At 38.4% G+C, this 26,717-nt stretch overlaps 1 protein-coding gene across 3 annotated transcripts in view; it reads right to left on the reverse strand.

The window, feature by feature from the left end:
- Positions 1–26,717, reverse strand: part of tbc1d1 (TBC1 (tre-2/USP6, BUB2, cdc16) domain family, member 1) — a 59,414-nt gene that overhangs the window by 30,693 nt on the left and 2,004 nt on the right. For 2 of the 3 annotated variants that reach the window (XM_038713495.1, XM_038713496.1), the window contains exons 3-5: positions 3,317–3,895; positions 1,593–1,682; positions 1,387–1,491 (exon numbers count right to left, since the gene is read on the reverse strand). In XM_038713495.1, coding sequence (XP_038569423.1) covers positions 1,387–1,491; positions 1,593–1,682; positions 3,317–3,895 — 774 coding nt within the window. Of the gene's footprint in view, positions 1–1,386; positions 1,492–1,592; positions 1,683–3,316; positions 3,896–23,075; positions 23,245–26,717 lie in introns of those variants that run through there. The other variant, XM_038713497.1, reaches the window with a different exon arrangement.

Here is a 26,717-nt window from a genome sequence, read left to right on the forward strand (position 1 = left end):
TTATCAAAAGGACAGTCCATTTGGCACATGATGACTCAGTGGAGCAGAGATGCTCTGAGTCATAGGTCTAAAGAATTAGAGCAGCATTTAATCTTGATTGATAGAAAACAACATTGGAGAAAAATATCCGCTTCACGCACTGTGGCGTTCAGATCCAAAGCAAACTTGCGATGTGTTAAATTAAACTGAGTGGGCTGATGAAATGTGAACACTGAGTGGGAACTGCTGATATGGAAATAAATGGATATGTGACATTAGTTACAGGAAATACACAATAATCTGTATTGTATTCACATTAACAATGATAAAAAGACATTTCTAGGTGTGTAGATGTGCATAATAAATAAGTGAATGAATGACCTATTTGGAGTTTTGCTTTGTTAATTGTGTTGGTTAAAGAAAATACTGGATGCAGTTTAACTAGAACAGTCGCCCTGCGGTTGTATGCCTCTGCCAACCAGTCAAGTTGCAGTTCGAGGTCTGTCCAGACTAATATATGTAGTGAATACTTGAAAATAATTGAATAAAAAGGTAAAGAGAGTGTATTTTTTGGCTAAATGGAAGTTATCACTATATTGATGATACATATGTTTGATTCCAGTGAATACACATAGTTGAACTGATTAATGAAGGTTTATCAGATTTATATATATTGGCTACACAGGTACACATGCACCTTATTACTATTTAAAGATGGACTCTTATACAGTATAAAGCTACACAATGTGCTGCTTTTGCATTCTTCTAGATCTCTATGAGCTGCAGGTAAAACTCACTCACACAGCTCGGCGTGCACCAATACGTTGTTTGCAGTCACGTAACTCTGATGAAACTCAAAATTCAGAATGAGGCAGGAAGTGAAGGGCAGAATCCTAGTTATTGTTTACAAGTCAACATGTGTGTGTGAAATCTGGAATAGCCCAATTCATTCTTAAATTATGGCTAAAACCCTATTCTAAGGCCACAATGACCTATTCAATGTCCGGTCACCTGTCAAATAAGGTCACAATCTTACCTTCTGTTCCTGAGTTATAGTGTTGAATTTTAGCCAAAAGGGTGTTTTTCCAGGACATTTTGAGGTCAGTGACCTTGACCTTTGAGTCAAAAGTGTTACAAATTCAATGTCCAACCAAGTGTGAAAAACGGTAATCAATTTTTGAGTTGGCCAAAAATGTGTTTTGTGAGGTCATAGCCACCTTGACCTTTGACAACCAAGGTCCAACCAGACAACCCCAAAACATACTGCCTCCAGCCACGGCTATTGTTGGCTCAGAAACATAAAAAAAAAAGGGGGAAACACGTATGCATCATGTTTTTTTCAACAACATATCCCATCCTTCTCTTGCCATGTTCTACTACGCTCTCCATTCATGATCTGTCTCTCACCAGTGATTCGTCAGTGCACTGGAAGACATAGCAGACAAAGTGGCAGCTCCCTCCTTCCACGGTCTCCCTGCAAATAAAGCCAAAGTGATCCACGTGACGAATACCCTAGAAAGAAAAGACCACGTGGTTTGAGGGTTCAGCATTGGTTTCAAAATCACACACAAGCCTAAACAGACAATTGCGTGTAGAAACACAGGGCTTCATACCTGTGAGCAGAAGGATATTTCCCTGAAACTCTTTTCTATGGCAACTTTCTTAGTGTCTGGACTAACCAAGAAGACCTGAGACCGGCCCACCTAAAACAAAGAACAAAAAACACAAAGACAAAACAGTTTCGTATCTCTCTGTATCTAAATGTCTCTGTGTTTCATAGGCTTGCAGTCCGTGGTGTGTGCTTCTGAGTGTGTGTGGTCCTATCTCATATAAAGATATGTTAAATGGCAAAAAAACAGTATCAGTTAAAAGTACAAGGCTTGACCAATGATTATGTGTTTTAAAATAGAGGCTTAAAAGGAACTTTAACTAACTTTTTGTAATTATGGGATTTTTCAATTGAGGCAGTTTCATTTCTTCTCTTCTCAAAAAGTATCAATTCATTTCAGGACAGTTCCGCTTTAGGGGATATGTCCAGATTCATACCATCATTAGGACATGACTCACTATCATTCCAAAACCTCAAAAAGGGACTTTAGTGGTTCATAAAAAGCAAGTGGTCTCATGTCTGTTAAATCCCAAGTCTTCGAGCCCTGTGATCACAGCTATTCTTTCTGTGAACGAGGCCTATATTGTACTTTCCAGAGCAGCAGTAGGGTATATCTTCAGTGTCAATAATATGTCTGTATTTGCTGACTGGGACGGCACCAGGCCCTGGTGGTTCCTGTGCCAGTGGTCACCATTTCCCGTCTGGAGGACAAACAGGAAAATTCCTGTTGGCAGGAGGTCACCGAGGTCAAAATAAGGTGAATTAGGGTAGCATGACTGAGCTGACTTTGAGCAGCAGTCAGCATTTGCTCTCGCTGAGTCATTAGGGGATTTATATTTTTGTCTTTTTTTTATTCTCTCCTTGTCTGTCCTACATGTGCGACTGCGGTTGAGGACTTGTTATTAATAATCCAAATAATAATATCCAAACTTGCACTTTACTGCGCTACAAAGTTCTCTTTGCCATCTAAACCATTGTGCGTGAGCTGTAAGGACTCACACTATACCTCGAAAAAGCAGTGTCCTTATATAACAGTTGGAGGTGCTAATTGATGTGCAATATTGCTGAATGCTTTTAACCTAAATCTGAAACAATCAATTACAAATATGGTAATCATTTTTTCTCCATAAAGAAAAGGGCATCTTAACATAAAAACGTTTTCTAAAAATATATATTTCTGTAATTTTACCATTGGTACAAGCCTTTCCTGTATTGCGATGCACATACTGAGCATAAGACTGCTGCAACACCCAAAATAATGTTTTCCTTCTGTAACTCACAGGTTTTAGTCATGGACCCATTGTCCCAGGTCTGGTTGCCTGACGAAGGTCAACAGAAATTTTCTTTTGCACAATGTAATTTTCTTAATCAGCTAGTTTTTCTTTCTGTAACTAAAATCCAAGGTCCTGTGCACTGTATTGTGTGAGTGAATCAGCGCAAGATTATTAAAGGTTGTGTAGGTGTGTCCCACTGGGGAAGAGGACCTGTGACTGGCTGTCCTATACACTGTCTGAATCACATTACTGTGACAAACTGACACCACCTTCCGTGTTGTGTGTGTGTGTGTGTGTGTGTGTGTGTGTGTATCACATATATGTCACATATATTAGATTTTTTGATTTCTTTTAATGTACTATAACCACCAAATAAAGAGATGGGATGCAGAGTAATTAGGGTCAACCTGCTATTGTGTGTGTGCGTGTAAGCATGTCCATTCATGAAAATCACCGTAAACAGCATGGTCCTGTTCTCCTTCAGGCTGGTGGGCTGTACTCCAGCAGAGTGGGCGTGTGCATCAGTAGTGCTGGTGTGAGAGATCTCTGGTGAGAGTCCATTCTCATCCAGGGCCTGCAGACAGGGAAAGCTGGGGTCTCTTTTAAACAGGACAGGTCGCTTCCCAGTGGTCGGGCTACCTGCAGCACCATTACCAATGCCATCACTCCCGAGCCCATTGGGTGGCAAGGTTAACGCCCTCCTCAGCCCACCCACCAATCCCCCGCTATTTCTCCCTTTATCACACGTCCCTGAGCCATGTGACTGGCTAAACTTCTCGATGCACTCATCAATCAGGGCAGGAGGGGCCTTCTTGTCAGCAACGCTCACACGGCCGCAAAACAGCACCTCGAACTTCTTGGCAAATGCTGTCGGAGACACCGCAGCAGAGGGTGCAGTTGTGGAGAGAGAAGAAAAACATTTTTCAGAGGGATCGCTGCCTCCTGAGGAAGTTTTGTTGGAAATGGTGGTGATGTCATCGTTGCGTGCCGAGCTCTTGCCAGCCTGCCTCAATGTACTGATTATCTCAGGAACCTGGAGGGATAGCAAGCAGGAGATAAGAGCTTGTAACCACTGTAATAAAACTTTTAAAAAATGGATGACAATTAATTTTACAGGTCCAACATAAAGTTATTCTGAATATGATCACACCCATTTGAGCACATGAAAAGATAAACAACCTTGAAAACACTGGAAATAATGTAAAAATACATGCAACTTATAGTAAAATGTGTTATAACACTGTGGTCGTCTATGCAGTCCTTTCAGGATGCTCTTTAATGTGGCACCTCAGGGCACTTAGTTTCATAAATATTAACTGCCCTCTTTATTTCTATAGGTGGTATTTGACTGGGTGCTCATATTGCCCTAGCACTGATCCAGAAGTAGGAGTCTGCCTACCATAGCAATAGTGGGTAAACATTGAAATAAACAGTAAATACATACTGCGTGAACCACAAATGTTCCATTTGCCAATGTACAGTAGATGCCACACCTCTAGTGAAGTCAAGTCAATTTTATTTATATAGCCCAATATCACAAATTCGCCTCAGCGGGCTTTACAATCTGTACAGCATACGACACCCTCTGTCCTTAGACCGTTATGTACCCTGTTGGTTTGTGGACTACTGTTTTGAAGCCTCGAGCATGGCATTTTGGCTGTAGCCATCTTGGGTTTTTTGGAAACCAGAAGTGACCAAATTTGGACAAGAGGGTGGTGCTTGGGAGGGTTACGTATTGCTATGCCTGACAGGTTGCCATGGTAGCATCTTGTCAAAACCAAGGTAGCCACACCCTAAAGCATACACTGCTTTATTGTCTATTTTACCCTAAATGGAACCATAATTTACTAAATGAACATTATGCTGTATCAATGAAGACTGAGACCATAAACTTACTGGGAAAGCTTTTACTGAATAATAAATCAAGTGAGAAGTAGGGTCATTTTGTCATGGACGTCTATAGAATCGTAGAGGAGGGATCCCTCTCCCAGGACACTATGAGCTCACCTGCCATATAGTGTGATGTGTTATGGTTCCCTGGAACAAAGCAGCCCTTGTCATATCTTCCTGTGTTTAAAAGGAGCCGTATTGAGACCTTTTCGTCTCAAAGCAAGCTTTGTACTCACTTTCTCTTTATTTGATCCCTTCTTTCCTTTCCTCCTGACCCCTCCTTTCCCTTTTTCCTCTTCACTCCCTATAAAATTTGGTTACCCATTTTTTTCCCTCTGTAATGTCTACTTTTATTTCTTATAAAATTATTTAAAGCTGAATGTTTACCACTATCTCCGTCTTGAGTGTATTTTGGCTTTTTACATGCAAGCTAAATGCTCTTAGCACACCATTGTTTGAGTGTGTGTGTGAGTGAAAGAGAGACAGGCAGACCTTTACAAAATGGATATAATTTAAGAAGAAAGAAAATACTCCTAGTCTGCTCTGAAGATCCATCACCTTTGACCACTTTGACCATCATCCATGCCTACTTATCATTTTGGCATTAACGCAAAAATACTTATATACACACAGACACAGAAACGGGTGTAGTACACACATCGACATTCACATTTTAACAGGAACTCAAAATGCAACTGACAAAGAAAAGGAGAGCAGAAATATGATTAACACCAATGCTCCAAAACACATATTATACAATAACCAGCTGGTGTGTCAAGTCTCACAGAGCCAGCATAAAAACACAAAATGACTGAAACTGAAAGTATTTTAATTTCAGTGAAAGTTTCAATAAAAAAACATACAGGAACAACACTGCTGTTCACATGTTTGCCAAAAACACGAGGCCAGAGTTTGCTGCAGCTGTTTACTGCTGATGTTGTGTGTCCCTGCTGAACTGGCCTTACTTCGTTTACTTAAATCTTAAAGCAGCAATTACAGATTTTTTGGCCACTAAGCTGTAATATCACTTACATATTATTGCCTTATTAAATGGTTGTGCGGAACATGTCAGTAAACATCTGCATATTTACATATCTAGCAGATAACTAGCTATTAGCATTCATTTAAGTCATCTTTCTGGCAACCTGGAAAATTAAGTCTAATATTTACTCTTCTAGCTTTTCGGTCTACATTTCCTCTCAAGGGGTAGCAGCTAAATACTTTTCTTTGTTTGCCAGCTAGCTGCTAACTTTGTCTGTCTGCCATTTGGTGCTGAGCAGGTAGGGTAAAGTGAGTTCATCAAAGCTGTGGCTGAAAACAGCTGTTTCCTGCAGCCATAAACAACGGTATGAGAGTGTTGTATGACAGTACACTAAAAGGGGAACTGCAGAGTCACTTGACGATTATCTGCGGGTTTGTCTGCATGAGGAACATCTTTCACATTATAGGCAGTCATCTGACCTATTAATATTAATAAGTGCAGTTTTCAAATATGTATTTTTAAAGCAGTTCGTCAAAACAAAATGTAACACGGCGAGTTGAAAATGTTCACTCGAGGAATTACCCACACTCACTGCCATTCATAAACTTTATTCAGGAAACAGCAATCAATTCTGTGTTGATTTTGTATTATTATTACTTGCTGTGAATGTTGTTTATATACTCTATGTAAACACGAATCTTAAACTTCACAGATGCAAGCCTGTATGGTAAAAAATAAAATAAAAAAGCAGCATCGGAAATAGAGCCGAACAGCAGAAAATGCTTTGGTGTCCTGGATATTGTCGCAGATTAGATTAGACCGTTCATTATTCCCACACCACACTATCGCACAAAAATAATTTCTCTGTAAAATAAAGAACATTCCCTGGCTACCGCATATATTCTGATCATTTATAGATTTATTTTTTATTCTTATTTCTTCGTTTTGTGATGCACATGTTGCTATACTTTCAAACCTGCGCTGGTCTGCAGATACGTGGACATTGAGGATTGAATGAGGACAGCCTAGAACTAATGAACCGTAACTCAGGTCTACTCGCACAAAAATCCTTTTCTGTAAGCACGCTTTTCCGTGACTAACATAGAGGATTTCCATGACCGTTATAACACTCTGACACATTGCCTGTACCAGTTTTAAAAACAGAAAAAGTATGTAAAGAGAGAAGTTAAAAAAAAAAAAAAATCCCCCCGTAGTCTTGAAGTGTGGCTATTTTGTTTCTGTGGCTTTGGTCAGCGTAAATTCACGTTAGTTAACCTACTGGAAACAGCCATCTTTTTCCAGAAAAAACGCCTTAAAAAACATACCTAAAATGAATCAGGAATAACTCCTCAACCATTTGGCCTAGATGCATATGCATGCATTCTGGTCTCCTTTGAAAGGTCTGAAGCTAAGGAATATAAATACATTGTAAATTAACATATTTATTTTACCATTACAGACTAAATAGAGATGCAATGAAGAAAAATATGATATTTTCATCCTCACATGGTAAAAAAAGCTATATTTTAATGCAATAAACCATCAAAACATCAAATAAATTATAATGCAACTGAATATCTTTTAATACACCTGGAATGAAACTGTAACTGTAAATTTGATGAAAGTAAACTAAACAACAGTTTATCATCATACAATTATTATCTTTAAAACACTATTTATGTCCATACAACCACGTTCCAAATAACAAAAAGCTTCCAAAACACTGAAATATTGATAAAAGCTAGGGCTGCACGACTAATCTAATCGCATTGTCATTATGTGCGATTACATAACCGCAAAAAGTGTGCGATTTAAGCAGAAAAAGTGTGCTGTGTGTGAGGCTTTCCTCTCAGTTTGAACTACAGGCTGCTCATTATCTATCAAGCTGAGCCTCCTAGCCTCACAGAGGTGTGTAGTATGGATAGGGTGGTACAGGGGGCATATTCAAAATATCTTTAAACCACTAAAACGCAAGAGTATAAAAAAAAAAAAAAAAAAAGTGATATCCAGCATGTATCAGCTACCATAGTCATTTAAAATAAAATGACCAGCAACACAGTAAAAACCTGCAATTGTGGGATCTAATTTCACCACAAGTTCCTTTTGGTTTCCAAAGAGCCAATTACACATGTCACTCTAATCTGTCGGCACACTGATGACCTGTGTTTCGCTTGGTGATCTTTCTTCTCTACAGCAGGGACACTGTGCCGTAGCCTTGTGCTGATAATTCGCAACAGTTGCAACATCAACATTGCAACTAAAAGCCGACATACAGAGAAAACTCCCAGATCTTCTTAGCAAAACAACTGACTCAATGCAGTGAGGTAGACTGCAGCCTTAAGCTGAGTGAGTGACCAGTGGTTCCTACAGAAAGGACAGAAGCAAGCCAACATTTTCTTACAGCCTACATGTGTCTTTAAATGTTTTATATATTTTCTACTTTAATCACTTCACAAATTCACCAACATTTCCCAATAACTTCCTCTATATAAATACACAACAGCAACAAACACACACACACAGAAAAAAGAACCCAGGCTAAGTCTAACGGGGAAGTTTGCATTGTGCAACTAGCATATTGAGATCATTTTGCTAAATAGTGTAATATTTTGTCAGCCCTTGCATGGTAAGCGCCAGTTTTGCTTAGGCAGGAGGATCAGAGCCTTGGGTCATCTGAGAGAAACAGTTCTGCCGTTTGACAGGATTCTGAGCTTGACTTCCTTGCTTTTATTTATTTATTTTTTTAAACAAACACTGGACAAAAGATGTTATGCTACAAAAACAACATACAAGTCAGACTATAACCTTTGGCTGCCAATAACCACATGGCTTCTATTGTGGGCCCGGTTTGCTACACCATATCGGCAGTGTACCCAACCAAGGGAAAAAAAAGGAGGAAATGTAAAAGCAAAGCAGAAGCAGTGGTTGAGTCACGTCACTGATGTCATTAATGTGAGATGCCTGGGCAGCAAGAAAATCTGCCGTCTCACACACAGACACACACTTCCAGCCGGGTTCTGCTGTGTCTTGCATCGGTATGAGGCGTGCTCACTCATGTTCTTTTATCCAAGCAATACCTGTCTCACACTTGATTCTTTGTTCCATCTTAACTGGAAGCTGCTCTGGATAAATGCATCTGCTAACTTCCCTAAGTGTAAAGAATGGATTTGACCCTTGACATACAGACAGTACTTGTGCTTCACTACAATTCAGAGGGAAAAATCATACTTTTTCTTCCACTAGATTTACCTGACAGCTATATTTGTGTATGTATAAACTTTGCAGACTGAGATGTCACATAAAAAACATATGAGCATCATATGATACATTCCTAAAAATTAAACTACCCAACAGTATATTAAGTAGTTATCTCCACCTTTACCAAAGCTAAAACATTAAAATGCTGCTTACATGTTTATTGAATCTAAAAATCTGATGATTCAAGGCACGGGTGGCCACCGTGAAAAGTATCTGCTTATTGGCATTCACTCGCTATCTTTGCTATAATTTTTTTTTTCATCAACTGGTAATCCATCATGGTAGTCAGCGTCTGAAGTAGCTACCACTAATGAACTCTGATAAATGTTTTTCACTGCCTAGCACTGTAGCAGGTAGGGGTGGCCCGAATGTCATTGTTTGAGCTTCGAAGCTTTGATAGTAATGAACTGCGAATAATCGAAACTTCTACAGCTACGTGCGGTGGTGGTGGGAAGGTCCACTCAACGTTGTCGCGTTACGCCGATTGTTTAGACATCTGTTGATAAGCAGGCTGTCGTTTGCCGAGCTGCAGCTATGTATTTGTAAGATAGAAGCAGAAAGAAGCATTGCATGAAGGAATACCATTAGGCATGATATCAATTAATGTAAATAATGTGTTCAATATATCTACACAAAAATATTACTTGCATGCACAAAGGACTTATGTCTTTCACTACATGACAATCACCCAACCTTACACTCACTAACAACCATGTATTTAGGGTTAGATCCTTATCTCAGTGCGAAATCTCTACAAGATTCTAACCTCAGAAAGCAAACAGAAAATACTCATTTTGAGTTTCAATACTAAAGTTGGCCAATGAAAATGAAACCATATGAACGCCTTTTAGTGATTTTCCGACAACACCGGAGATACCTTCCGTAGTCTGGCTGTCACTCAGGACAGACTGTGCCTCTACCTTAGATATTCCCTGAACTGAGTGTTGGGTGTGTGACGCCATATTCTAGTCTATTTTTAAAAATTCACTGTGGGCGATTTAAAACTGATTGGATGTCTGCTCAGGTTGAAGTTGGGCAGAGCTATGGCTGTAATTATGGTAATTTTGTGGGGTTGCAACATATTTGATCTTTTTCACAGCCATTTTGACTTACTGTAGCAGGGAAAGCACAGGTGTAATAAATCACGTTAAAATGGCTCAGTGCCGGCAAGTGTCATAGTATGCTTTTAATATGAGCAAGCACGCAAACACTAATATAATAAAGGTAACATCGCAACTGGCTCCACGGGGGCGGAGTTAGTTCCAAAAGGGGGAGTGACTTCTGAAGTGTGGAATTGGGTTCGTTACAAAAGATCAGATGAACAAACAACGGAAAAAGGAAGCAATACAAACTTATTTCATCACTTCAAGCAGAAGCACAAGGTTGAGTACAAGGATAAACCAAAAATATTTTTCAATATTTTGTCATATTATTATCACTGAAATACCCTTAATTATAGGGGTATTATTTTAGAGCCAGATCGCCCACCCCTAGTGTGGTATTGCTACAATTACTTAAAGCTTCCGTTACATTCAAGCCCTCGACAAACAAGTTCACGCAATGCTGATTAAGCCTATCACCACCAGGTAAATCTCTCTGTATTTGCAGTATACTGGAGTTTTTAAATTGAAAGCTGAAGAGCTGAAGGCAAGGCAGCAACTCAACAGAGCCTATACGTCATAAGCACGTGTTGACTGTGTTGTGTAATTACTCTCACTGTCAGATTGGGGAAGTTCGGCACTGTGGATTTAAGTAAAAGATGTAAATACTTCTTTCACCACTATAGCAGTTAAAGGTTTAACTCAGTAGTACATTCCTGGGTGACGTGCCAAACTGCATACACTTTATGAATTCTTCCTGCTTTACAGAATCACCACCAAGGAGGTTAACATTTTGGTCTGTGATTTTGTGTCTGTGATTTTGTCTGTGTTTTAGTTAGCAGGATATCTCAAAATCTTATTCACCATGGGATTATTTTCCTCACTTTATTCAATAGTGCTGTTTTTCAGTTCGAGAGCATCATTTATTAATATCACGTTCAGATGATGTAATGCTTTCCCTCAAAATCCTGCCCTCGCACTCAAACAGCCGGGCGGTATGGATGGTTCCTCTTTGAGTACGGGAAGCTCTAAGAAGTAAAGCGAGCACGTCTGCAACGAGGCGGGGATCATATCATTGGTTAACGCCTGGTTAGCGTTCTGTCTGTTGGGGGCTTTTAACAGGGTTATTGCACAAACAAAACATATCTGAGCATCAAGCACACACAGAAGCAGAGCAAAAAGCGGCTGTTTGAGTGCGAGGCCAGGCTTTTGATGGGAAACGTTAAAACATCTGAACGTGTAATCAAAAAAAATGCCATAATTCACAGGATGATATGATTTCTTTTATTTTCTAAATAATTTGGGGAGGTTTCTCAATCACTTCATCAAAATCTGGCTCATGAATCTCATGATTGTTTTAGACAGCAATTGCAATTTATTTTTTCAAATCAACATTTAATTAATAAAATAGCAAATTTAAAGGATGGGCATCTTAACAAAAGTATGCACTCTTTTAATACTTTCTAGGATTGGATTTAAAAGCTATTTTGCAACATGTTCCTGAAGTAATTAGTGACATGGAATGCTGTTCTGTGGATAATGAGCAACAACTGAGAAACTTGTTGTAGCTTGTTGTATAATGACTGACAAGAGGGGACGAAAAAAACAAAACATTAAACCAAGAACTCCTTCTTATCCAGATGGATATGTCGCATAGCTGGTGCTACTGTTGAGACTCAGTACATAAAAAATTGATTCAAACTCCCACAAAGAGATAAGCATTGGATCTCTTCACTGTCAACAGAATGGAAAAGAGTAACAGATAGGGCCAACACAGAAAAAGGAACAAAAATAAGGGAAAAGAGAAATCTTGTAGAAGTCCACTTCAGGTGTGCTCAGTTCCAACATGAATCTGAACCACAGACATTTTTATCTCAGGGCATTTTAGCAGTTTATTGACACACGCAGCCAATGAATATGTTCTCTGACTGATAATGCAGACGTGCTGTTACACCATGTACCAGCTCCATGTGTGTAAAGTGTGCCTGTGTAAGTTTGTGTATCAATAAATGCTTTAAAAATCGAACTGTTCCAGGCCCTTTTATTTTGCCTCAGTTAGGATTGGGCAGTATTACTTTTTACGTTCCTAACATTTCACCATTTATCTGGTATATGATGGTATTTTTGGAAAAAAAAAAAAAAAAAAGTAGATGAGCTGCCGGTTATAGAAGTCATTGTAGCATGTATGCCATTGTCTAGCCTACTATTCTGTGTGTCTAATATGCAGATAGGCTACTTATGCAAGTCTTGCTGGGTTTAAATACGTATAGCCCATAAAATAATGGATAGGAAATAAGCGCCCTTCTTCGGACGGAGATAATGTGCACACAGCTTCATCAAGGTTGGCTGGCTCACCTTTATCAGGACTAAACCCAAATACTCCCAAACAAGGGTAGAGACATTTCCCTTGTTTGCTAGTCCTGTAACAATATCCCGAATAAAGGCTGCAGCTACTGTGTGTGTGCGTGTGTGTTTTATACCAGCTGCCAAAAAAGTGAACAGGGTTATCGCGTTGTAGATGATGTCAGGCAGTTTCACGCAGCACTCCTACATACCTACATTGAGGGTGTACACTACATCAGTTCAATACAGCATCTCCGTATCGGTTTAGCAATTGCGTTATCATCTTGTGTGATTACATAACTGTAAAAAGGGTGCTATTCAATTGAACAAAAAAAGTGTTCAGTGTATGCGACACTCTTGTCTCTGTGTGCACTGCAGTCTGCTTACTATCCCCGCCCACACTGGGCTCTTGCATGTGCCCCTAAAAACAGATACGTACGAACCAGAAAAATTATTTATGAGCAGTGTGCAAGTAACTCAGACAACCTACCCTCCCCGCCCCGTCGCTAATCCTTCAAAACATAGTCGGACTAGCCACCAGAACACAGAGAAAAAAGCACCGGTGCGCCAGTCACTCTGAGACAGAAATAGAGGCGACGGTGGCAGCTGAAGCGGTAAGACATAACAAAACAGGGAGAAGATAAGGAAGGTTTGGGTTTGGCTCGCTGGCTATCTAACATTAGCTGTGTCGGTGCCCTTTCTTGTTCAACATGTTCAACTTTTCATAAAGCCGACGTGCTTGTCAGTGTCACTTTTCGTCAACCGACCAATTACAGCCTGGATGGGGACTTTCCAATGTTGAACAATATGATTATTGACAAGTCAGTACTTAGAATTAACAAATTAGAGACCAATGTAGAGCATTTTTCTTCCACAAGGTTTTAATGAATAAAAAGACCCCACAGAAATGAAACAACTGTAACTGGATTTTAAAAAAAAAGTATTTCTTCTTATTTTCGTTTAACTTTGTTCGAGCTGAGAAATACACATTTCAAAATGTCAGTATTTTGTGCATTTTCTTTGATAATCAAGCAAGTACACCCATAGTACCATTTGTTCCATTATATCACAATCGCAGTATTGTCCACAATAATCGCAATGTCTTTTTCTTCAAATCGTTCAGCCCTACTTTTCAATAATGGTTACATACATAGGACATAAACATCGACATTGTGTTCCGAGGATCTGAATGAAGATGTTCACTAGCATGGCTATATTTGAAAAATCAAAACATCATGCTCTGCAACAAAAAGCACAGGTGCATCATAGCACCTAACTCTCTACATCGGGCCAAATTTGTCACTCATGTAAAAAATTTTGGGCTATCACTGATAGCAGATGTCTTTGTCCTATTTACTGACAACATACCCAAAACTACAGTTTACTGAATCAAGATATCCACCAATGAAAGATTTAGCCCATGATTAATTCCCGATGTGTTCATTGTGTTGCCCAAACCTACTTAATGGAGCAGAAATGCAACGTTTCTTTCTATTAAGTCTTATTGTTCCCTTCTTTTCATTCAAAATGTTTTAGACCTTACAATCTCCATCTTCTTGACCACCTCCTCCTACTATCTGTTTAATCAGTGCTTCATTTACCCACTCACTGTTTCTACTCCCCTCTCCCAACATCATCAGCATCCAGACTAGAGATGCACCAATCAATTGGCTGGGGACGGTGACAGTCTGGTTTTCAGCTTAATCAGCCATGACAAGTGACCAGGCCAAGCAGCGTCAAATATCCGATTTTCTGCCGGGCACATTTAACGTTACACACATGCTGCACTGCGTTTCACGTCATGCGCACAACGGCACAGGCAGTAACCGGCTTTTGTCACAGCCACACACCCAAACACACACACACACACACACACACACACACACAGACTAAAACATGTTGTTCTTCACCATGAGTTAAGAAGACACAATGCTCAATTTACACCTGCAGAAGAATACTAAATAAGGTAGAGAATTAAGTATAATGAAAATGGTGAGATAAGAAATAATCTACCAGAAATAGGGTAATGTATTATTTCAAATATTGTCAAATAAAAAAATATATAATGTGCCTCCTCATTCTGTGGAAAACAGTGAAGTCTTACGCCATATGACTAACATAGGCCTACTTAATACTGAAATTTATTTTACATTGGATTTTATGTGTACAGAAAAGCTCAGTCCAGCAGCCTAACCTGGAGCGTTTTTAATTTTACTGTGTGTTTGAGTGAGAAAAGCTCTTGTAACCTGCTGCAGTTGTGGAGAAAATACAGTCAGTGTTTTATTAACAACATCCAGTGCTTATGCTGGTGCTAACAGGTATCCAAATAAAGACAGAAAGAAAGAATTTTTCCAATAAAGAAAAGTTACAAAAATGTTTGCATATGCTGTCAATTACAGTTCTTAGAAAAATAGAAAACTAGAATCGGCAGGTCAGACCTTTTAAAACCTGCAATCGGTGCATCTCTAATCCAGACACCAGGTTTCCCGCCCTCTAACCTTCTAGTGTCTGCTTGCTTTTAATCATCCTGGCATGAGAGTGGAGTCTGCTCTCTGTCCACTAACAACAGACGTCTCTCTGTTGTGCTTACCCCACCGTCCATCTTCTCCTTCCAAGGCATGATCCTCTAAAAACACTTTAACCAGCACATCCATTTAATCCTTGCATGTGCCTCTCCTCTCACTCCTCTCTTGGAGGGAGGGTGAGGATGTGTTTTCTTAATTTTACTGGTCTGGCCCTTTCTCATTTCAGCCCACCTATTCCAGCTTCACTCCCACTGCTTTGTTTGGCTGATAACGGCTCCGTAACCGCTCAGCATGATGATGTTATAGTGTCCACAGCTTTCTCATTCAGTCACTCCCTTTCCAAATACATGTTCAGTTGAAATCCCTGTCAGTATCCACATCACAAACTTGCCAGTCCCCCACACAAAATATCAGATTGTTAAATTGTATTTTCTTGTGGTTTCCAATTTGGGAAAGGTTAGACTGAAAGGAGAGTAGAGCTGAAATGATTTATCAATTTAGTTGTTATTAATTAATCAACAGAAAATTTATAATTTACTAATTGATTAATAATTGATTATAATGTGGGTTACTTTCCAAGCAGAAATAGCAACATTTGCTGGTTCCAGCCTGTTGAATATGAGAATTCACTGCTTTGACTTTATTTGGGACTAGAGCTACAACAATTAATCGATTAGTTATCAGCTATTAACTTAATCTTTAACTATTTTGATTCTTAAATATGAATGTATTTTGGTTTCTTCCCTCCTCAAAGACAGTAAACTGAATATCTTTGGGAAGGGCACTAAATATTTGAGGACATGAACTTGGTCTTTGAGTAACACTGATCTTTCACCATTTTCTGACATTTCATAGACCAGACAACTAATAGATTAATTGAGAAAATGACTGACAGACTCATCAACAATGAAAATAATTTTAAGTTGCACTCCTAATTTGGACAGTTGGTCAGATAAAACAAGCAATATGAAGGAATCATGATGGCTGTGGTCACTAACAGCATGCTGTGGATCTCTCCAACCATGATGAATGCAAACAGACATGTTTCTTTGTAAGTCATCATCATATGTCATCCGTTGTGGGATTTCTTATTCCAGTACTTTTTCCTTTTTTAGACTGCTTACACGAGGCTAAAACATCTGATTTGGAGATGTGGACTGGAAGGACTGAAGGGGAGTGGAAAGAGGCTTTGCTCCTCAGAGGGCAGCCTTAGCTGTAGACACACAATATCTTGTTCAGTGAAACATTTACATGAGGCTGATCTCAGACAGGAAGGCAGTTGGACACAGCCTCTGGCTGTGACCCACAGACTTGGCGTCTTACAGAGGAACAGCATTGAAAAAGCATAGTGTCTCTTACCAAGCCAGAATTAAATAGAACTACTGTAGTACTGACCTTGAAAAGAAGGAAGTTACACAATTACCACCAGTAAAAGAGAAGCTGAAATTCAGTGCAGTAAACAAAATTAACCTTTCTGTGTTTGTCAAAAGTCAAATGTGAGGATATCATATGAAGGGCATGGTCAGTTACAGGGACTGTTGGGACAAAATTATTAGTAAAACAAATGCACAAATGGATTCTATAGATTTGTCTACATCCCTATAACTTTGGCTACATCTGATTTCTTTCTTTCTTTCTAGACTTTCTAAACTATCTAGTTTCCCTCTTACAGTGTTACACTGGCTACCTGTTAAGCGTGGAACTGATTTTAAACTTTAATTAATTACTTTTAAAGCCGCACAAGGCCTTGCTGCTACTAACATTATAGTTTTACTTATGCCCTATGAACCCAGGCGCTGCCAGGTAGAGCCCTTTTAATTGTTCACACAGCCCGCCTCGTTACAAAAGGAAACGGGACATTTTCTGTTCAAGCCACTCAACTGTGGAAGTCTATACCTGAGGAGCGTAGGTTAGCTAACTCAGTACCTTCTTTTAAATCACTCCTCTTTTATAGGAAGGCTTTTTTCGTAGTAAATCTATTGTCCCAGTTGCATTTTACCAGGTTTTATGTTTTATATTGTTTTTATCTTGACTGTGTGGTTCTGTAAAGCACATTGTAACAATGTTTTGAAAAGTGCTACAGTAATAAAATTGATTATTATATTATTACAAGGCTGAGGGACTCCAGTACAGCGATGTGGCCCACATTCACTAAACAGCAATAGGCTGACATGACAAGTTTGCCCAACAAAGATGAAAGACAAAACACAGCAGTGCCACTCCCATTCTCTACCCCAACATAAATCATTTTTAATAATCAACTTTATGCTCAAAACTAACTTTGCATGTAGTTTACTGTACTCAATTATCTGTATTAGAGCTGCCACAATTAGTTGATTAATCAATTAGTTTCCAACTGACTGATAAATTAATCGCCAACTATTTTAATAATCGATTAATGTAAAAATTCTCTGAATTCAGCTTCTTAAATGTGAATATTTTCTGGTTTCTTTACTTTTTTTCACCCTTTTCAGACATTGTATTGATGGACCAAACAACTAATCCATTAGTCGAGGAAATGGTGGACAGATTAGTCGATAATGAAAATAATCGTTAGCTGCAGCCCTAACCTGTATTAATGAATAAATGAAACAAAAGTTACAGTTAAGAGTAAAGTTACTTACATACTCCACTTTATTCCAAATACTTCATAGAAAACTAAGTAATTTGCCACACTAGCCTAAATGGATACATCACTTATATAAGCCTGATGTCTGGAGGTAAAAATTAGACGATACAGAGAAATGTTGCTGAAACGGCAGTGACACACCAGTCACCCCAGAAAATCAACAACACTGATGACGAGCCAGCGAAAAGTCCCCCTCTTCTGTACTTCCCATGGTCACATGCCTGGGTCTTGTGCCTTGTGGAACATAGCTAGAGCTCACAGACGTTCAAAGTCCAGGAGCAATACGACAGATGAGAAGTATCACTAACAGTAAGCACAAAAGAGAGAAAAAGGAACATTTTGAAGGGTGGGAGACAGTTGTAAAGCAAGAATTGTCACTGGGTGGCTGAAACGTTAGCCACAAGAGTCCAACACGCTGACATCACTCTAGTTGGATTAAGAATCTACTTCACAGCACAAAGACGAGCGAGACAGAGTTGACAAACTCATTCAAATGTGATAACAGGAACACAATGTAGGGGCTTGTTGTCAAAGTGCTCTGCTGAGTCTGAATGAACTCTTGGCTAGAAATAAATGAGGTCAGTGAGGATCATAGATAAGGGCAATGTTCTCACCTCAGAAAACTGGTGGAAATGTTAGACGTAGCTCTGATTGACAGAATGACAGGGGAGGCAAGCAAAACTTTGAATGAACTAAGTGAAAGACTGCTCGACAAAAACAGAATGACAACTGACTGTCAGTTACATAAAGACAGGAAGGTGCCTCCACTTTACGGTCTTGTTTTGACTACAGCATAAGGAGTGTGTCACATGAAGAGGGAGGGGAAACCATGTGAGACCAAGGGATTACAAGAACAGGGTACAGGAGGAAAGGAAAAGGGACATTAAAATACAAGCACTACAGTCTCTCCTGGACAGTTTGGGTAATCATTAAACCTCAGTCACTTTAACTGAACAGTCGATTAGTTGTCAACTATTAACTATTATGATAAATCAATTAATCCGTTTGAGTAAATTTTTTAAGAAAAATTATCTGATTCCAGGCTCTTCAATGTAAATATCTTCTGGTTTCACTTCTCCTCTACGACAGTAAACTAAATTCCTATGGGTTGTGGACAAAACAAGACATTTGAGGATGTCATCTTGGGCTTTGGGAAACACTGAACAACCACTTTCTGACATTTAATAAAGTACATTTGTTTTAGACATACAGCAGGGTTGTAAGATGAGATGTAGAACAATGAAAAAGAATCCACGGTGCCCTGGATAAATAATGAAATACGAAAACTCATGAAAAAGCGAGATTTAGCTTTGAAAACATCTCTATGATCTAAACTTATTACTGATCTCTTGTTGTATTTGAGCTGCGGAAAGCAAAAGCCACATATTACACTCAACTAATTGTCAGTGCTAAAGGCAACAATAATTCACTTTGGAAGCATCTGACTAACAAATCAAATAAACACAAAAAGATTACAGAACTTAACATCAATGGCAATAGTATAACCGATAGTGCCACTATGGCTGATGAATTCAATTCATATTTTATACAATCAGCTGAAGAATTATCAAAAGATTTCCAGCCAGTTGATTCTCTCAATCATTCATTGAGAGTCACCTCAACAGATTCCTTTTATATTAAAGAGGTGCCAGATACAAAAGTTGCAGAAATAATCAATAAACTTTCAAATTCCAAATCTAATGACATTTTTAGGATGAATAGCTGTTTTCTTAAAAAGTATAAAGATGTTCTTGTCAAACCATTGACCCATCTTGTTAATCTTTCCATAAGAACCAGTACATTTCCCAGTGCATGGAAAAAAGGAATAATCATCCCTGTGTTCAAAAGTGGTAGCCAAGACTCAATGAGCAACTATCGCCCTATATCGATTTTACCAGTTTTATCTAAAATAATTGAAAAAGTTGTAACAGCGCAACTGATTGACCACTTAGAAGCCAGACAGCTCCTCCATCCACACCAGTTTGGGTTTAGACCAGGTTATTCAACTGAAATAGCAAACTGCTGTTTAATTGAAAATGTGAAAAAGTCCCTGGACAAGGGCAATGTGGTGGGAGCTGTATTTATCGACCTTAAAGGCATTCAATACGGTTAATTTCTCAGATGAGGCAGTGTTGTGGTTTACATCTTATCTCCAGTCTAGAGTACAGTGTGTTAAAGTTGATCAAGACATATCTGCTCTCAAACATAAAAATGGGCATTCCGCAAGGCTCTATACTTGGCCCTTTGCTGTTTAGTCTCTTTATAAATGACTTACCTCTGTACTGCTCAGGTGCCAGTTGTCAGCTCTATGCGGATGATGCAGTAACAGTGGCTCATTCAAAATCAGTTAGTTCTAAAAACTCTCAAAAACAGTCTCCATTTGCTTTTCCATTAAAAAAAACTTGATTTAAAAGAAAGATTTAATATTAATTTACAAAATAAAGAAATTCAGTTACAGAATTTAAATATCTAGGATTAGTTTTAGATCCTCAACTTAAATTTGACAAGCATATAAAGAAAATCTCAAAAACAATACAAAGTAATCTCAACTGTTTCAAACTAATCAGAAGCTACATACCAAACCAGGCAGCCCTGCTGTACATGCATGCTATGATTTTTTCTCATATATCATACTGCATGACAGCATGGGCACAAGCCGCACCCACTGCAACCAAACGCATAGGCTCTCTATACAACCGAGCAATAAAAATTATGGAGAAAAAACCAATACGCCATCAGCACTGTACCATCCTTAAGAAATATAATTTAATGAATTTTGATAGCTTTAGCAATCTTTGCTTCCTTAAATTGATTCACAAGTGCATTAATCATTTAGCACCTGAGCCACTAAGTTCATTTGTTGAGAGACAAAACAGCATTCGAGTCACTAGGAGCTCCACAAATCATGACTGTAAAATACCATACTGCAGGACCAGCTTTGGACAGACGACCTTCTCTGTGAAGAGCTCTAAACTCTGGAACTCATTACCATCTGACATCAAGACTGTACCTGACTTTAAAATGTTTACTTCTAGGCTTAAAAACTGGTTAAAGACAAACCAAAAGTGTACTGATTTTTAATTATTGTACGTAGGTAAGAGTTGTATATGATGTGTGTGTTTATATATCATGTTTATATTATTATTTTAAATTGAAGTAGTGAAATATGTAAATTCTATTGTGTATAAAACCAACCAGGGACAGGATTTGAAAATTAGCATTAGCTACAAACTTTATATGCAGCACTTCAGTGACAAGCTTTGTTTTGACACTATGTTTGTTTGCATTGTCCCTGTCAAATAAATAAATAAATTAAAAAATATATATCTTTCACGATACATTGTTAGAATTTTTAACATGCTAAAAAAATTCATATTGTGATAATGGCTATATTCCGACTTGTTCACGTAATGACGTCAAACCGTTGCACACTGCAACAACAAGCATGGCTGAAAGCAAAGGTAACATTGCTACCGGCTCCTCGGAGGAGGAGTTAGTTCCAAAAGGGCAGCGACTTCAGTAATGTGGAAGTAGTTTGGTTATCAAAAAATCAAATGTAAACAAACCACGGTAATAAGTAAGAAATGCAGAAAGACTGTAATAACAGAAGGAGGCCATACAAACTTATTTCACCACCTCAAGCAGAAGCACCAGGTAGAGTATAAAAAAGACAAAAGTCCTGCAAGAGCGTTTTAAAAGCTTTTGTGAGTTATAAACCAAAAATATTTTTCAGAATTTTGTCATATTGTTAAGATTTATTATTTACATTATCAGCAGAAATACCCAGAAATATTGTTATATTACTTTAGGCCATATCGCACACTTGTCACAAACTATATCATAATCACATAATCAGACCACCAAAAAGCAAAGTTCTGCAAAAAGGGCCACTCTCCCCACTATTTTGCAGTCCAAAAGGTGATCTCACTTAAGGACAGAGCTGTGTGTGAAAAGAGCCATAAGAGAGACACAGCTTAAGTGATAGTTTGAGACAGAGTATGTGAGTAATAAGGCGTAAAAAAAGGACTTGCCTCCCGTTCCAAGAGTGAAGTCCTGGCATGAGTACAATGGCTCTGGAGGTGATATCATCATGACTCACTCACACGCTCGCTCACTCACATACACCTACATTTGGCTTGTGTTTGCAAAAGCTTAGTACACTGGATTTTCATGTACTCAGCTTTATAGAGGGTCTGATAGTCAGTAAGCCACTGTTCCACAGAACCAGCAACTTTAACACCATCCAGTCAAGGAAAAAGTCACTTTTTTATTACTGAATTATTATGTACTGCTTCAAAAACCCTGTTGAGCAACGTGAACTAGAAGGAAGAGATCCCCAGAATGATACACTGTACAGGTTTCTCTGATACAAATGAGACTGTGCGAACTTTGTTTCATTATTGAGATTAAATTGGTCAGAAAATCTACAACAATGGTGGGAAAATGTCCATCATACATTCCAAGATGGATGATGTGTTTGCCCAACTTACAGTCCAAAAGGCAGGTCAATTTACTGTTATGGATGACCACCAGCAAACATCCACATTTGGGAAACTAACCACTAATATTTTTGCCACATTTATAATTACAAATTCATTTTCTACTGATCAACTAATGAATTTATCAAATAAGTATTTTATTTACTGCAAAAAATATAAAAAATATCAGTGAAGTACTGTTCTAGAACCCACCACACACACCACTATGGTTTGCAACAGATAAAAATAATAAACCTTATTTACAGTACGAGTGGTACGAAAATTCCTATCAAATACACAGCCATATATTTCAATATCTGCATGAAAGTACCAAGTCCAAATGAAATCTTAAAACCTTAAGGGAAGTTTGAAATACAGACACATTCATCATTATCTAATGTAAACATACTTTGTTTAGCTGCTATAAGTACACGAGGATACAATCAAACTCTCTCACATCCCTGTAGAAACCTAAGTGACCTTCAATATTTACACCCAGAAACCATTCAGTGATGACATTTTCCACCCATAATTTCTTGACCAGTTATGGTAACGTTATGGTACTTGACCAACTACTTCAACACACAGACGTCACATCCACTTCATAGGAAGAAGAGCAGTAACGTTAGTCCAGGTTTACATGTTATTTTCACTGTCAAAAAGACAGACGCATTTGACATAAAGACAAGCATGTCAAGTAGTTAGCTAAGTAAAGAAAGGTTAATATAATTAATGGTGAAAACCTCATTCTGCGTCATGAATGGGTAAAGAACACGTTATTAGGCAGCTAAATACTTTTTTCGTCGAGTTAACGTTAGCTAACGTTAACGGCAGCAAATAACTTGTTGAACTTGGCTAACAACATGTCGCGCTAATTTTGCTAACGTTAAAGTGCATGCTCGCTAACTAACGTTACCTAGGATAGCTAACTGCCCACTTAGCATGGCACGCAAACTAATGTTAACGTTACACAAAACCGCACCGACACAGCTTTTAAACTGAACTTACATCTTTCTGTTCTTGTTTGATGTTGAACAGGTTGAGTCGCTGGAGTCGCGCTTTCATCCCATCCGCCATAAACTTTACGAAAACAAGATCTGAGCGGTTACTACTCCGAAACTCGTGTCTGACAGTGTGGGACACTTCTATATCATTACATTGGAAAGTTGATCTTGCTCCCTGAAGCCGAGGATCCTGCGGTTAAGCGTCAAGTTGGTCAACAAAAAACGACAACACAGCCAGTTCAAAACTTTCAATGTAAGACACAGCCAACCACCTCAAAGATATATCCTTTCCACGCTAAACCTATTTGCTTTTGTTTTGAAGGCGAATTGACCAACTTCCGACTTCATTCTAGCTAACTGTGGCAAGCTTGAAGCAGCTAAATCCACCAATACTTTGAGAGAAGAGGGTGGACACAGTTCCTGTCCCGGGGCAGTCAAACTTTAGGCGGTAGACTTTCGGGTGGGTTTACATGATTCAGATTGTGTCTATTATCTTCGTAGACACAATCTGAATATAAACAGTATTTCCGGTCTGGAGGCAGAGCAGACCTAATCAAGCAGGAATGAATACCTTTGGGATGCACGGAGAGCTGGGAATAATTAGTGAACTTAACGGCCAAGAAGTTTCCAACCAACAGGTTTTATGTCAAGGTCCTCTTGCCAACATTTGACAGTGTTTTGTCTTAAGCTACACAGCTTTAGTGCAGAACTGGTTACAGTTTATATTGTAGATTACCTGGACCGTGTAACATCCAGCATTGTCTCATTTCCATGTCTTCAAATTAAATAATTAGTAAACTACTGTACCAAGGTATCGAATCATTTACTGTTTTAATGGGCACCAGCAGTAGCTATTAGAGAGGCATTACATTTCTGCTTCTTCTTTAAAAAAAAACAAACAACAACAAAAAAACAGTATTAATTTATGACAAGTCAAATCCATGTTGATCATACAGTTGTAACACTGAAAAGCTGCTGTTATGAAAAACTAAATATTTAATAGCAAGTACAAACAATCATATAGAATAGTTAATAGCACATAGTATTTGGTAAATATTGACTGATATCTAATGAAGATGAAGCAGTCTGCATTTCAATTCAATTATAAAGATTAGACTATATTGTCAGATTCCTCTGAACATTTCTGTCACAAGCAAACTCTGTCTCACATTCATGAGTGAAAATCTAACACCATATTGATTAGTGTGTGATTATACTTTAATATTTAAAAAATATATATTTAGCAGATATCTTAATCACACATCTACTATTGTTATCTATTTTTTGACTAGATAACAATAAAATAGATACAAGTATGAATACTGAAATATGTCATCTTTACTCATTACCATCTATTTTAAGTAAAATGAAATACAAATAATTAAATACAAATAATTACATAGTTAGGTACTAGTTGGCTAGTAAAACAAATTAGCAGCAACTGAAAAAACATTGCAAAAAATAATAATTTAATAAAATATTCATACTGAAACATTGTACACTTCAATGGTGACACCCAGTGGTTTATTTTCTGCCACAGTCTAGCAGCAGGGAAATCCCCACACACCCTGAGACAGTTTCTGCTCCCTGACACAGAAAAGTTTCTCTATATTTCTCTAGGGCTTAAATTATGCACTAATGTCCTGTAATGATTATTTTTACCACAAACAAATATTGTTTGTAACAGACATCCTGTCTCACATCTCTACATGCAAATAAATCACAAGTGGAAATTGTTAATGTTCAAAATAAAGCCAATGAGTTTGATCTCAAATATCTTAAATGTCTCATGTCTCATATTATGAATAAAATTTTATTTTTCATCAGTTATATGTTGGGTGAGTAGCTAAACTGTTAGCCCTTTGCTCTCTCTCTCTCACACACACCCTAAAGCCAAGTCTTAACCCTCAAACAGCCTTTTGAAGGAATGAAAACAATCCAAAATGTCTTCACTGACAATGTCAAAAACACTGATCGGTCATCACAAAGAGAGACGTATCAGACACACATTCAGAAAAGCATTGAGCAGAACTGTACACAAGCTGACAATAAGTAGTATCTCTAAAATGTCTATGGTAGTATCCAGCACAGATACAAAGCAGTACACTATGTTTTTTATGTTAACTTTTTAATCCCCCCCCACATAGTGCCAGCTGCATCTTTTGAACTACCAGCATAACATAGAGTTCACCAGGGTGGCTCACTTAGCACTCACTTTAGCATTTATAAGCACTTTATAAACAACTGGTATATAACACTATAAAGTTGTAAGCAAACAAGGACATTTGTGTGTGTTAATCAATGTACATACAGTATTTGTTGACAACTTAACTTCTGAATGTAATTTATATATATAGTATGTACACACACACACACACACACACACACACACACTCACTATAGAAGCAAACTCCAGATATGGTTGGTTGCTAGCCTAAACATACACACTTGAATGATTGCTGCAAATTAATCTGTGATGTAAATTAAACTGCTATTGACTGTATCATCTCCCCCACTTGAAAATTACAGTAACTGCAGATGCAGAGTTTGATTTTGTGTGTGTGTGTGTGCAGTTCAGTGTTTCCTGTGTAAAGTGTTTATAGATTTGGCGGTGTGTGTGGTTTTGGCTCTGAAGGGTTTGGGATGTTCCTGAACCTGTTTCTAGTTTTTGCAGTTCATGCACACCTTGATTGTATCAAATAAGAACTCAGCTCACATCTAATAAACTAAAGCAAAAGAAGTTTTAACAGAGCGAGTATTGTTCAGGGATTGCACACACATCCAGCGTTCATGTACAGTGTGTGTGTGTGTGTGTGTGTGTGTGTTTAAGCCCAGTGTGACAGAGCTAGAGCAACAGGTGGTCAGCCTGACATCACCATCACATTCTTGAAAGGGCTGAGAGAAAGAGAGAGAACAACTAGCACCCACATACACAAATTCCACAATAAACACATCACATCAGGCACTAGGCCACAGAAAGTGGTTACCATAGTTACATCATTCTACATCCTGCTTGGTTAATGTAAAGCAAGCACATCTACTCTCACTCAAGCAGTTACACACACACTGAACAAATACCTATACAGTCATCACAACATATGCACAGCCTCCGTGTATGTCATGAACAGCGTACACATAACACACTTCTCCAAATATTCACAGTAAAAAAAGTACTACATAGTGATATATATATATACACACACAAACACACACACACACACACAGAGTTATATTTACAGTATATCGCACAGTACATGTTGGCTGTTCATGTATTTAAAGCCTATGCAGGTATTTGTTATGTGAGCCCAGACATGTGCCCGGTGAAGAGCAAGAAAAACAGACCTAGATCAAGGTCAAGCTGACATTTTGTATTTCAGCTTCTTTGATTCATTTAGTTTCCCATTAAGTTTCCCCCCATTGTCTCCGTCTCTCTAATCTGGCCAGCTCTTTGAAGTCTTTGGTATGCTGGGCACAGCATGCAGTGGAGATGCTATCAAATATATCTGGCTTTACTCGGACACCAGCTGCACCTACAGCGCACAGAGGCCGTTGGCCATGTGGGGGAGAGTTGAATGGATTAGAGGTCATGAGTGTGTAGGTCAGCAGAGTGCACGAGCTGGTGTTTTGTATATTTACATGGACTTCA

This window comes from Micropterus salmoides, unplaced genomic scaffold (assembly GCF_014851395.1).
Source record: "Micropterus salmoides isolate LMB-PRFRI ecotype aquatic unplaced genomic scaffold, ASM1485139v1 Ms_hic_scaffold_12, whole genome shotgun sequence".
Taxonomy (NCBI): domain Eukaryota; kingdom Metazoa; phylum Chordata; class Actinopteri; order Centrarchiformes; family Centrarchidae; genus Micropterus; species Micropterus salmoides.